Source organism: Molothrus ater, chromosome 10 (genome assembly GCF_012460135.2).
Source record: "Molothrus ater isolate BHLD 08-10-18 breed brown headed cowbird chromosome 10, BPBGC_Mater_1.1, whole genome shotgun sequence".
NCBI lineage: Eukaryota > Metazoa > Chordata > Aves > Passeriformes > Icteridae > Molothrus > Molothrus ater.
Genome location: NC_050487.2, coordinates 16,031,987 through 16,045,565, shown reverse-complemented (window position 1 = coordinate 16,045,565; position 13,579 = coordinate 16,031,987). Strand labels below are relative to the sequence as shown.

The following is a 13,579-nucleotide window of genomic DNA, read 5'->3' as shown; positions in this document are numbered from 1 at the left end:
TTTGATCTGCTCTTCCCCTGTGTCCCCCCACAGAACCCATCGCCCCTGCCCACCACGCAGGGCAGCTCACTTGGCCAGAGCCTGCAGTTGCCTGCCCTGGCCCGAATTCACATTTCTAACCCTGCTTGTCCCAAGGATTCAGTTGCTTTAGTTGTCCTTTCCCAGATGAAGCTGGGGGGCAGAACAGGTGGGGAGGTGGGCAGGTACCCCCCACTGCACACACCACCCTTGTCCTTCCCACATCCCACTGTGCTCCCATGATGCAGGGTGAGGCTGGACCCCTGGGAAAGGGTTAAACACCACACATGGGTTGACTATGGCCAAGCCCTTAAATGCCAGGGTGCACCAGGCTTGTCCTATGAGCCTGTCCTGTCTTGTCCCCCACTTCTGTTTCCCAGCCATCCCTCCCTGAGTGGTCCCTGGGCCCTGTCTCTCCTTCAGGAGAAGGGACAATTCTCCAGATCAAGCCAGAATCAGATCAATACATCTGCTGGGTGTGTGAGGCCAAAATGCAACCCCATGATCAGAAATGTTGGCAGAAAAAATAATTTTTTGTGTGTAAGAGAGCATCTTCCTTTCTTAAAAAAAAATAAATCATTGTCAAATCTTGTTTGTTCAATAAGACCTTGGAAAGGTTTGAGCATCCCTGATCCTGCAGCAGCCATGTCCTCTGCCAAAGTGGGGTGGGAAGCAGTGACAGGGCAGGCTTGGAGCAGCAGGATTACAGGATATTTCTGTTCCTGGCTTTAGTACTGGAGATACAGCTCAGCCAGGGTCGAGGGCAGTGAATGGGGTGGGAGTTGGGGGTCTGATGGGGTCTGATATACCCTCCTTGGGTCAGCATCTCCCACTCACCAGGGTTGAAGGGCTGTGGGATGTTTGTAGGGGCCAAAGCCTGACCTGTGTGATCTGAGCCACTGTAAGCAGTGTCCATGAGAGCAGTGTCAGGAGACTTGCAGGTACATAGGGAAAATGAGGGGATGAAGCCACCAAAAAATTTACATCCATTTTCACTTTGGCTCTGTGGAACCAGTAGAAAGCAAGGACTTGAGGGCTCAATGACAGTGAAGCAGAGACCCTTGAGGTGCAGACAATTTAACAGCAAGCCAACATTTTTGGTTTATTCTATTTGGTTCCTAAGGGATTACAATCACTGCATTGCCCCACCTGGCCCTGCTCTCTGGGGATCTGCGGGGTCTGGTTATATTGCACTAGCACATACCCCTGGTGCAGGCACTTTCAAGGATGATCCCAGGTGTCTCTGCAGGTCCTGGGGAAAGGTGAAATCCTCCTGCTTTGGTCACCCAACATAAACACACATTCAGAAAAGCACCTCCTCCAGAATCCTCCCAGAACCCAAAAGGCAGCTGCCTGTCCCCTGCTTCCGTGTGTTGCTGCTGCTGGAGACCTCGAGAGCGAGCAGCGGAGCAGGCAGCAGTGTCTGGCTCCCCTGTGAGCCTGGAGGTGCCAGAAAGGGACTGGTGGCAGGTTAGGGCTGCTGGGGGGACTGGCTTGGAGGCACAACGTGGGGTCTCTGGATCCTTATCTGTAAAGGAGGAGCAGGCCATGCAGTCAGTGTGGCACTGGCTCTGTGCTTTGTGACACTGCTGTGGATCCCAGAGCCAGCCAAAGCACCGGTGATGCTTCAGGATGAGGCACAGCTCCTGAGCTCCTTTGTGGCACAGGGCCAGGATTCAGAGCCCAGCCCAAAGTTCCCAGCCCCAATATCCCATGGAAACAGTAACCTGAGGACAGACCTGGACTGAGGGGTCAATGGCCTGGAGCTGCAGTTTCCAATGCCTTTCCAGGGAGTGGGAGACGGTGGGCTCTGCTTGTTCTCCTGCCATTGTTAAAGCTGGAGCAGGGAAGATGAGTGGAGCTTGAGGACTGGGGTGAAGCAGAGCCTTAGTGAGGGGAGTTTTACAGGCATGTACTCACAGGAGAAGGGTCGTGTCCTCCACAAGGTCTCCTTGGCCCTGAGAGGGAGGAACAGAATAGGGAGAACATGTCAGCAGAGAGAGAACCCCCTGCCTGATGCTGGGGTCTGGGTCAGATGGCAAAGTGACTGACTGATGGGGCTGTAAGAGGAGGAAAAACTCCAGTTGTGCACATACAATTTCTTGCCTTGCCACAAATGCAAATGAACAGAGGAACTTCCCAGAGATCCCTGGCTCCAGGGCTGGCAGGGAGCTGGGAGCAGGGGCAGGACACAGCTCCGACTAGAGCCAGGGGCTTGGAGATCCCCTGAGCGTGGATACCTCTGCAGGACCAAGGGCTAGGGAGGGGGGAAGGAGATGCTGGTTCTTCCACCCCAGTCTTGCACTTTGCCATTGCTCTGTTAAGTCCCTGCTCTGCAGAAGAGCAAGGTTCAATTGTTAAACCAATTTTCCCTGCTCCAGGCCAGCTCTTTCCAGACCCATGTGAATTGAAGTGGAAATCATTTGGGTGGTATGCAAATTAAAATTAAATAGAAAGCCCATCTGTAACCAAGTATTGGGTGGGATGAGGAAGAAATGCAACACTCCCTAACATGGGGGAAAAAGGAAAGCTAACATTCAACCCACTGATGCTATTGCACCCCTGAGCAACAGATGTCTGGAAAAGGGGCTGAAGATATTAAAAGGCCACCCAACCCCTCTCCCAGGGCAGGGTCCCCCTGTCCAAACCAGATGAGTTCTACCAGTGGTGGATCTTTGAGATGAGGATTTTTGATCAGTTTTTCTCTCTGACACCCAGCCAGCACCCAGCCCTGTGCAGGCCCAGCCTGTGGCTTACCTCCGGTGCCGGTGGCGGTGGCAGAGGCGCAGGGCCAGGCAGGCGGTGGCAAACAGGAGGCAGAGCAGAGCCAGGGCTCCCAGCAGGATGCCGAGGAAGGCAGCCAGGCTGATGGCCAGCCACTCACAGCGGAGGCCGGCCGGAGAGTAGATGGAGAAGGGCAAGCAGCTGTGGATGGGGAGGGAGGAGCTGAGCTGCTGCGGGAGAAGCAGCTGAGCAGGGTGGCCTTGTCCACCCCAGGGCTGCTGCTACCTGCACGTGGGCCCCTCGGGCAGGTGCTGGCATTGGCCACCGTGCTGGCAGTAGCCCGTCTTGCAGGGGGAGATGCAGATGAAGCCAATGGTCCCCATGTAGTGGAGCTGGTAGCCTTTGTAGCCGTAGAGAGAGCAGGGGAAATAGTCCCTCAGCTCGTCCACTGTCACTGGGGAGGGAAAGCACATGGGTTCGGCCTTGCAGCAGCACCCCTTGATGCTTCCCCAAGCCTCCCCAAGCTGGATCTATGCCTGGGGTTGGGAGGCTGCCCACCCATCTCCCCCATGGGTGTGAGCCAATCCCTGGGGCACTCAGGGTTATGGGGACGATGGGGACAGGAGGGTTCTCCCCAGCTCAGTGCCAGGAGCACTCACGCTTCACCAGGTCAGTGATGTTGTCCCGGTGCAGGCGCTGGAAGAGCAGCCCCGGGCCCGCCTCCCGCCGCCGCCGCCGCCCGTTGAAGGCGCCGGTGATGGCCGCGGGCAGCTCCTCGTTCAGGAAGCGGATGACGGTGCCGCGGCTGTCATAGGCAAACTCGGACACCACCACGAAGGTGAAGCCATCGCTGTCTGTCCTGCAGGGAAAAGAGGGGTGCCGGTGGAGCTGCTGCTGCCTCTCAGAGTGACTGAGCCTCACCGTGCTTCAGTATTCCCATCTGGGCCATGGCAAGGAAGGGATGAGGCAGGAGGGGAAGGTGCCAACAGACTTGTGTCTCCAAGGGTTTACCAGCATCAGGGCTGGAAAACAGACTCTGAGCTGGGGGAAAGTGCCCTTTGTGCACCAAACTCTCTGGCCCCACGCTCAGCCCTGCCCCACCCGATCCTTGGAGTGGTCACAGGCTGCTTCACATCTGACTCACATCTGGGTGATGTTGGTGTTGCTCTGGAAAGCCTTTACCTCCAGGGAGTTCAGGATGGCTGAGACCTGCAGTGAGGGGAGCAGGAAGGCATTAGGGCACATCAGAATGACACCAGCATGGGGAAAGGTTGAAGAGTGATGCAGGCATTTTGGCCAAGCCCCAAGGGTTGCTCTGGCCTTTGGTTCATTTGCTGGGGACTTGGCACTGGGCTACGGCTGCAGCCATCATCATGAAATTGGTGCTTCCTCCCTCTGGGCTTGTGGATCTGCTGGAGCCCCAGAGATCCCATGGGAGGGCATCCAGAGGCTTGCCCACTCCCAGCTGCCATGCTGTCCAGTATGCCAGTGTGTGCCTTGCTCTGAGCCCACCTCCCCAGTGACATACAGTGCTGTTCACTTCCTCAGCAGTGGCGCTTTGCAGTGTCCTGATCCTCATCTGGATGCTTCTCCGAGGGAGAGCTGCTGGGGGAAAGCCACAGTGGTGGCTCTGGCACCCCAGGAGCAGGGTGAGTGGGGTTGGGTTTCACCCCACGCTGGGCACAGGTACCCACCTGAGCTGGGCAGTGGCTGAAAATCCCCCCCTGCCACCAGGCAGCGCTGGTCGGTGAAAGCCGGGGGGCAGGAGCAGGTGGGGGCACAAGTGATGGGGTGAAGGTGGCAGCGTCCCCCGTTGCTGCAGTAGCCCTCAGGGCAGGAGTGGTAGCCACAGGCTGAGCCACAGCCTGGTCTCTCACCTGTGCGATGGAGAGCATGGTAGAGGCATGAACCTGGCTGCAGAGCAGAGCTCCAGCTCTCTGAGCCATCCTCAGCTGCTCCATAAGGCCTTTCTTCCAAGTTTTGTTTTTCTTTTATGTGTTAGGAATTTCAATATTAATTCAAGTAAAAGCCCCACTCCCCCTCCTTCTAGCTGGAGCCATTTGCCCTTCTTAAATCCCAGCATTAGAACAAGAGCAAAAGCCATCAACTCAACCCCACCAAAGCAATCTGAAAATAGGGCTTGATTTAGCCCCCAACCTCCGCATGTGCATTTGAACTTTGCTGGATGAGAATTTTTTTCTCAAGGAGAAAAATTGCATGGGAAAAATTTCTCTTCCCAGCGGATTAGTGAGATCGACAGCCTGGGAACACGAGTGGTGGCTGGATTCTGGTCCCTTCTGCTAATGACAGCAAGGGCTTGGGCACAGAGCTCAAGCAGCTCCCCCTTCTCTCCTCTCTGGCCAGCCTGGGTCCCTCAGGAATTCTCCCCCACAGAGCCTGGGGTGATGGCGAGGAGGGCCATGCCTGCCAGGGATCCCATACTCACCCTGCTCACTGGCCAGGCAGGAGCAGACGTAGCTGCCCACAGTGTTGGTGCAGGTGCTGTTCCCTGGGCACTCCATCCCCTGCGTGCACTCATCGATATCTGCTGAGACACCGCACCATGGCACCGGGACAAACAGCCTGGCTGGGGTCCCAGGGGGCACGCTGTGAGCCCTTGTCACCTGAGCAGTGCTCTCCATCCCCCGTCAGGCCAGCTGGGCAGGGGCCACAGCCACTGGAAGGGTCACATCCCACGCCAGGGAAGCATCCCTGGGAGCAGGGATCGGGAGGGTCCTGGCAGAGGGCACCTGAGTAGCCGCTCTCGCATCTGCAGGCTGCCAGCTGGGAAGGGGATAGTGACACTGGCTTAGGGAACGGGAGGAGGATGGGGGGACAGAGAAGACAGCCAGCACAGCTGGCATGGGGGCAGGCTCAGTGTGTCACCAGAGGAGCTTTCTGGTACACTACCTGCAGGGAAGACTCCCTGAGAGTGACAGTGTTGCTGTAGTCACAGTCCTGGCTCCTGCTGCATCTGCAAAGGGTGAAGCGGAGCTGGAGGAGTGCAGAGATGTTGTTGGAGCCAACAGCCTCCAGGTTGATGGTGAATGGGGCTGTCCCACGGGGCTCCCATACAAGGGTGCCATTCTCTGCCAGGAGGAGAGGTAGGAGTTAGAGATGGCAGAGGAATTCCATCCCATTCCTTCCCATCCCAGCTGCTCCATCTCTCCCTCCTTACCCGATATGTTGAGCTCTGGTGAGAGATGAGGAATGAAGCGTGCACCCTCCCCCAAGGCATGGTACTGCCTTGTGACCTTCTGTGTCCTGAAGGCTGTGATTGATGCGTCACCGGTGATGATGGGAGGGAAGGCATCTGAGGAAAGAGCATCCCAGCACAAATGTGGCCTTGTCACCCCTTGGCTCCAACTCCCTTCTGGTGAGGATGGGACCCCAGGCAGATGCTGTCATGGCTGCCCACCAACAAGGCCCTTATATTGCACAGCATGCGTGTGGCATCTCCCAGGTTTGGAGAGAAGCCAGAAATGCAGTTCCAGGAAATGCAATTCCAAAACCTTGATGGCAACTGTCCTGCTGGTGGCATCTCCCAGGACTGGAGACAAGCCAGCTGGGCAGTGCAAATCCAAGACCTTGGTGACTTGTCTTCTGTCTCATATGAAGCAAGAGAGCCCAGGAAAGGAGCAGGGCACTGCCCAGTTACATCCAAGCCATGCCCTCTCAGAGGTGAGGATGTGCTCCACTTACTGAGTGCTGTCTTCCTCTGCTGGAAGTCAGCTGCAAGGCTCTGGGTGGCCAGGCCCAGGGCCAAGTTCCCTGTGCTCAGTGAATCATAGATGCACTCCTTGCTGCCATGACACTGAGAGGCCACCAGCTCGTACTGGCTTTCGTTCTCCTGCCGCAGCCGAGACAAGAAGAAGGGTGTGAAGTTCAGTGCTGGTGAGTCCAGAGGCTGAGTGAACAGGCTGTGCTCCCCGACAGCCCCTGCAAGAGAGCACGCCATGGGTACAGGCCATTTTAAGGTTTGTTGTATTTTAGGGTTCTTTTTCACGAGGCAGTGAGGACACCAAACACCTCCCCTTGACATTGCTTTTGCTCAGGCAAATGTTTAAATATCTCAAGCCAAAGCATGGCCAGAAGGTGCAGGAAGGAGAGGATCATCAAGAGGGATCCTAAGCCTGGACTTACAGGTCATCCCATAGCTGTAGATCTCCTCCTCACTGCTGTTCACAGGGATGCTGGTACCATTTGGCATCTGGAAGTCATCTGCAGGGTCATGGTCCCACACACCTGGTGGAGCATCACCAGAGTGCTGGAATCCCCCATGCCAGGGTTGACCTCCTCTCTGGTGCAGGCCAGTGTTTAGGTTATACCCAGGTGTCCCTGCCCTCACAAGCACAATGCCCAGTTTTCTACTTTAGAGTGGGAAGAGAATTTGCACCCGGCTCTGGCAGAGCCCTCACCCAGGAGGCCGCTGGTGCTGTTGCGGTACCAGTCGGGGAGGCTGCAGAGCACGCTGAGGATCCCAGAGGTGGCCGAGACAGAGACAGCCACGCTCCCATCGAGGACGGCCGTGACAGAGGAGGAGTTGACCAGCAGAACACCAGGGCTGTAGTACACCTCATCACCCAGGTCTGCAAGAGAAGGAGAGCACAGAGGGACAGTCCATGCAAGGCTGGCACCTGAAATGACAACCATGCACTCCTGGAGGGGAGTGCTCCCCATCCACCCCACCCACATCAGAGACAGGCACAGGTGAGAGACGTTTAATGGAGCCCAGGGTGGCTGCCCTAGCACTGGGCAGACTGGTCCCAGGGGATGGGGTCATTTCTGGTCCCCCCCACATATATTTAGCATTTAACAATAGATCCTGCTCACCTTGAGAATAGGAAAACTGGATGGTTTCATTGTTCAGGAGGACTTGGATGTCATCCTGGCTCCCCAAGGTCCACTCAACCTGAAAATCATGGTGGATGTCCCAGTCAGCCCCTCTGCTTGTCCCTTCCTGCTGTCCCTCCGTGCTGGGAACAATTCTTAACTCTGTCCTCCTCCAGCCAGGAAGAGGGGCTCAGCCCTGGGGCCTGTGTTGGTGTGTTCTCCACCCCAGCAGACATACAGTACAGCAGCTTTGATGTTTGCACAGAAGAGGACAGAGAGCTGCCTGTCACCTTGGTAAGGGACATGCCCAGGCCACCACCACTGCTCAGCTGACCTTGACAGCATGGAGAGCTGTGCTGGGGGGCTCCCAGCCCTGAGCCCCCTCCTCATGCTGTTCAATGCCTGTTCCTGGTGACACCGGGACATTCTGCTTAATGAAGCTAAATGGGTGTGGGGAGCAATTCTGCAAAGTCAGGAAGAGCAGTCACTTGTGCTAAAGTGTCAGGATGAAGAATGTGCAATGGAAGAGGTCGAGCAGGCCATGTTCCTCCAGAGTCTCCAGCCCTTGCTGGCGTGTTTGCAGGAGGTGTTAGACCTGTGCCTGGTGAATATTAGTCCATCCCCCCACTAATGGTAGTTTGTTGGAGTGGTGGGAGGTGGCAGGAAAAGGAGAGGGGTTGCCTCTTGGGTCCCACCCACTTGTAGGTGATGCTGAGGTGATGCCCAACTTGCCACAGAGGTCTCTCCCATTAGAGGATCAAACTCATATCCAGGGCACTCCTACTCACTGTTGTGGTGGTGTTGGAGATGTACTGGGCAGCAAAGGCCACAAAGTTGGTGGCCTGGGCCATGCCAGTCTGTGCTGTGCGCCCGTGCAAAACGAAGCTGGTCTGGGCATCACTGGCCAGCAGCAGGACAAAGTCCCCAAGCCCATTGAAGGTGTAGGTGAGTCCATCCAGGGTGGTGATGTGAGGGTCCCCAAAGGCACCAGCTGGGGTCCAAAAGAGACAGAAACATTTTGGGCAGAAGAAGAAGAGCAAATGCTGGTGTCATTTCAGGGAGGAGAGCAGCCCCAGAGCTGCTCAGTGGTGGCTCAGCAGTCCCCACTGGCATGTTGCAAAGTGTGGCTAAAGCATGGGGTCCATGCACAGCTCAGTGCCCTGGCACAGCAGAGGCAGAGCCTGGGCACTCACTCACCAGGGGTGGGTGGCACATATCCTTCACAGTCAACCCTCGGTCTCTTCTCAGCAAACCTGGCACAGAACAGGGGCTTCCCCACACGCCGGCAGCACCAGTTGAACGCTTCCAGCTCCGTGTCTGTGGAGGAATGTGATGGGGTGTGTCGGGGCCCGTGCTTGATTCTTGGGGTATTTTAGGGTGAGGGAATGCCAGTTCCCACTTACCAGTGGCAGTCTGGAAGGGGGGGCTCCATGCTCTCTCCTGCCAGCCTTCGAGCAAGCTCCCACCTTGGTACAGACATCGTACCCCAGCTCCAGCTGGGCTGGGGGACGCAGTGCGCAGCATCCTCACAGAGGTGTCTGCTGGGCCTGAAATAGTGGGGGGGGTCACAGCTGCCCCCAGAGCAGGAGGGGACCACGTCCCCACCCTGCAGCTGGTGCTGGGGGGCTGTCCTCGGCACCTCTGCTCCAGTGGTAGCGGGGATCCAGCTCTGCCTGGGGCCGGGAGCAGGGGCAGGGTGGCAGCTGGCTGTTCCAGGTGGCCGGCGCTGGCTCCGTGTCCAGCCACGCCAGGCACTGCAGCCTGTAATTCACCCGGGAGCGACTGTCCAGTCTGTAAATCCACAGCCCACGCACATCTGGGGGAGCAACCACAGAGCAACACTGCTCAGCCAGGGTCTCTGCCTGTGCTGAGGGATCCCGTGGGACAGCTGTCCCCGGCCACTGACCTCACACGAGGTCTCCAGGCTCCCTCTAGAGCCAGCGGGGCTGTGGCAAGCCACAGGAGGATATGGGACACCTACAGTCTGCTCTGGGGGGCCAGCTCTTATCCAGTGGCTTTGCTGGCCCAGGGATGGGTGCTGGGGACATGCTCCTGGCACAGAGCACACAGCTCCTTCCATCCCCACCCTCCCCAAGGGCCCCCCGGTGCCGTACCAGAGCCGGTGCTGCTGTGCTGGTCTGGTCGGTACTTGACAGCCGGTGGCTCCTGAGTCAGCTCGTTGTTTTGGGCATAGCCATTGCCGCTGTGTGGAGAGAGGAGGTTTGAGGTCATCCTTCCAACACAACCCTCCTCCTCCCCCCACAGAGCAGCTGGGGTGGGAATTGCTGCAGTTTGCAAGAGAAAGGGTTTAAGTGGGGCAGGATTGCTACAGGAGTGGGAGCTGGGCTCTCATGGGGGTAATGCCTCTGACAGTCTCAACACAGTGCTGGAACAAATCTCTGCTGTCCCAAAAGGCAGTGACAGGCGTGCAGCACCTGGAGAAGCCGATGAGCACGTTGGCTGCAGCCAGCCTGCTGTAGTCCCAGCGCATCCCCCCGTCCTGGTAGAGCAGCAGGGCAAAGGAGCGGCTCCCGTCGGTGCTGAGCACTGCCTGGTAGGTGCTCGTCTGGAGAAACCCAAGGCACCCCCTTAGTGCTCCCAGAGCCTCTCCTGCTCTCCCTGCAGAGCAGACTGAGGCTTGAAACAGCCACCAGCACTCCTCTCTGTCACCTGATGTGTCACTGCTCACCTGAGTGTCATCCCTCTGGGATGGGTACGCTGGAGCTTTCTCCCACGTCACCTTCAAGGTCCATTTTGCTACATAGGGGATCTTTAGGTATTTCTCAATCTTTGCTTCCACATCTTGAACAATGGGGTCTTGGGTAGAGCTGAGTGTAGAGTACTCCTGCCAGATGGCAAGAGAGAGAATTAAATGAGTGAGCTGGGAACTGGATTATGCCAGAACACCTCTGGTGGCCCTCACCTGGTACCAAGTGGTGCCAACACCCTTGGAGAAGTCTGCATCATCCCAAAAGGCAGCCACCATTGGCAAGCTCTCCCGGCCAGTGAAGCCCCGGGGAGGGGGGTTGGGGTTGGTTGGGACATAGTTGTCCGTGGGTGGAAAAATGATCTGTCCGTTATCTGTAAACTAACCAAAAGAACTTGTTATTTGCTGACTGGGATAGCTTTTAGCCTCCATGGGTGAGCAGAAACCAACCATTTTAAATGTTAAAAAAAAAGATATTCAGATGAAATTTAGTTTCTACTCCATTTCAATGTTTGGATTTTTTTACCAAAAAGGCAGCACATCCGTTATTTGCTCACCAAAGGGGGCACTCACATAGAGAGCATCTCGCAGTGACTTCCCAAAGGGAAATCCAATTTCTGGCTTGAACAGGGGTGAGTTAAAATCCACCATCCTCCGGACGTACTCTTGATCCCCTGCTTCCACGCCAAAGGGGTAGAGTGAAGTCGCTGGCTCTGTCATGGGCAGGAGATCAATGAAAAAGGTGTGAAATCATTAATGTCTGCTTTATCCATCCTGAAGCCAGGACAAACCCACCTGCTTGCTGCCTGGATGCTGTGCCTGTGCTCTGATGGATTGTAACCCAATTTTCAACCCACTTTTGGGATGCTCTCAAATGTCGTATTTTGCCTTTTCCCATTAATCTGGCAGCCCAATGTGCAACGCAGATGAGACACCCCGGACCAGGCCGTACCCTCATCCATCCCAATGCCTGACTGGCTGAAAACCCCTTTCCTACTCTTGTCCTTGGGAAAAAGAAAATCTACTTACTGATAAGCTCATGGGTGGGTTGGGGCTCAGGTACAGGAGTTCTGTGCCCAGTGGTGGTGTGGGCAGATGTGCTCAGTTGGGTGGATGGTCCTCTCTGTGTCCCAAAGGTGTGAGACAGGGTGGTGGCAGGGCTGGTGGTGGCTGGTGGTGTCACTGGTGCCGTGGTGCCTGGGAGACTTCCCACCTCCTTGGCTGGGCTCACTGGGGCTGTGGATGTAATAGCTGTGGTGCCTCCTGCCATGGTGCTTCCTGCAGTGGTGACAGTGGTGGCAGTGCTGTTCCCTGCAGTGTTGGCAGTGCTGCTCCCTGCGAGGGTGGCAGTGGTGTTCCCTGCAGTGCTGGCAGTGATGTACCCTCCAGTGGTGGCTGTGGTGGCAGTGGTGGCAGTGGTGGCAGTGCTGTTCCCCACACTGGTGGCAGTGCTGTTCCCTGTGGGGGTGGCAGTGGTGTTCCCTGCAGTGGTGGCAGTGGTGGCAGTGCTGTTCCCTGCAGTGGTGGCAGTGGTGCTGCCTGCAGTGGTGGCAGTGGTGGCAGTGCTGTTCCCTGCAGTGGTGGCAGTGGTGCTGCTTGCAGTGGTGGCAGTGGTGCTGCCTGCAGTGGTGGCAGTGCTGTTCCCTGCGGTGGTGGCAGTGATGTACCCTCCAGTGGTGGCAGTGGTGGCAGTGCTGTTCCCTGTGGGGGTGGCAGTGATGTACCCTCCAGTGGTGGCAGTGGTGGCAGTGCTGTTCCCTGCAGTGGTGGCAGTGATGCTGCCTGTGGTGCTGGCCATGGTGCTCCCTGCAGCAGTGGATGTGGTGCTGCCTCTGCTGATGGCTGTTTTCTCCTTCCAGGCAGGTGCCCCTGGAGATGTCTGGAAGGCAGGAGGTGACATGCTCGCTGCTTGTCCCATGTCCTGGTAGCCAATGGATGCAGAAGTGGTGCCTGTAGCTGACTCGGTGGGAGTCTGTCCAGCTGCTGCCACCCCAGTTACACCAACACCAAGCAGGGACAAGGGGGCTGTTGTGGCCTCCTCTGTTGGGCTGTGCAGGCTTGGGAAGGGAGAACCAGACATTGCAATAGCAGTGCTGGGACCAGGGATGCCCCAGGGTCCAAGAGTTGTCTCCAGCATGGGGGTACGTGCTGCTGGGGATGGGACAGGCTGCCCACCTCCGCTCGTCTCGCTGTGTGTCACAGCAAGGGATGGGGCCCTGCTGGTGCTGGTGGCCTGTGCTGTGGCAGGTGGCATGGCTGTGGTGACACTGGTCACAAAGGTGTCCCAGCCTGTGGAAGTGGTTGGCAGGTTAGTGTTGCTGGGGAACACGCTGGTGGATGGTGTGGTGGCCGGCGTGGTGGCCAGGCTTGTGCCACTGGCGTTGGAATCAGGGACAAGGGTGCTGCTGGTGCTGGCTGAGGGTGCTGCACCCTTGGTGCTGCTCTCAGAGCTGGTGGTGTCCACATGGGCAGTGGTGCCTGTGGCACCTGTCTGGGGTGCAGCTGTAGCCTCCCACACATTTGTGTGGCCAGCAGCCAGCAAGGGGATCCCAGCAGTGGGCTTGTTCTCAGTGGCAGGTGGCTCTGGTGATGGCCTGGCAGTGACAATCGCGTGGCTGGGAGCTGGCCCTGCTGCACTGGCACCTGGGTTCTCCTCTGTGCTCACCTCCAGGAACCCCATCCCCGTTGCTTGCCCTGTGGTGCTGCCATTGGGCTGGGGGTCACCTGAAGCCCCCATTGCTTGCAGTGGGGCAGCCAGGGACAGTGGGGATGTGACTGCTGCCATCTCTTGGGGGATGCTGGATGGGGACACCTCCAGAGCCATCCCTACATTGCCTCTGCCTTCCAGGAGAGGGGAGACGTCTGCTTGTGATGCCATGGGGACAGTGACTGCCCTGGGCCCCCCAGGGGTATCTGATAGAGCTCTGCCAGTGCCTGGTGCAGTGTTCGGTGATGGCATCTCTGTTCCTGGAGCTTCCACAATTTGGGGCCCAGTCCAGAGCACTGGGGTTAGTGCAGATCTGGGTGTGATGCCACTTCCAGGGATTGTTGAGCCTGCTGTAGGACCTGGCTGGCTGTGGCTGGGGTGTGCATCAGGCACAGGCAGGGTGGCTTCGGTGTCCCCTGGCATTGTAGTGGGACTGCCACTGGCCAGTGATGCTGATCCCATCCCAGCTTCACTACTTGGAGTGTTGCTAACAAAGGAGGATGGATGGGCAGCTGGCACAGTCCCAATGCCAAACGCAGCGATGGAAGGTGGTGGTGCAGCAGCAGCAGCTCGAGGGGCCCTGTCTGGCT

The 13,579-nt window shown here is 57.3% G+C and overlaps 1 protein-coding gene across 1 annotated transcript; it reads right to left on the bottom strand.

Moving 5' to 3' along the window:
• Nucleotides 1-1,268: 1,268 nt before the first annotated feature.
• On the bottom strand, nt 1,269-12,962 carry MUC4 (mucin 4, cell surface associated). The gene is made up of 28 exons (XM_036388925.1): nt 11,903-12,962; nt 11,312-11,740; nt 10,856-10,995; nt 10,499-10,663; nt 10,265-10,420; nt 10,011-10,141; nt 9,690-9,778; nt 9,215-9,391; nt 8,979-9,122; nt 8,773-8,892; nt 8,364-8,566; nt 7,576-7,654; nt 7,161-7,331; nt 6,886-6,987; nt 6,445-6,681; nt 5,921-6,055; nt 5,653-5,831; nt 5,367-5,526; nt 5,189-5,287; nt 4,437-4,619; nt 4,271-4,344; nt 3,887-3,951; nt 3,402-3,601; nt 3,028-3,196; nt 2,776-2,943; nt 1,939-1,976; nt 1,758-1,855; nt 1,269-1,546 (listed from the first exon to the last, which is right to left on the bottom strand). Exons 1-28 carry the CDS (start codon nt 12,960-12,962, stop codon nt 1,490-1,492), a joined length of 5,028 nt encoding a protein of 1,675 aa, XP_036244818.1. The 3' UTR covers nt 1,269-1,489.
• Between the last annotated feature and the right edge of the window lie 617 nt (nt 12,963-13,579).

Coding starts and splice junctions, on each gene's coding strand:
- MUC4 (XM_036388925.1), bottom strand. CDS start 12,962: ATGGGGTTCCTGGAGGTGAGCACAGAGGAGAACCCAGGTGCCAGTGCA. Junction 9,123..9,214: donor CCGCTACCACTGGAGCAGAG/GTGCCGAGGACA, acceptor CCACTATTTCAG/GCCCAGCAGACACCTCTGTG. Junction 5,832..5,920: donor ACCAGAGCTCAACATATCGG/GTAAGGAGGGAG, acceptor TCCTCCTGGCAG/AGAATGGCACCCTTGTATGG.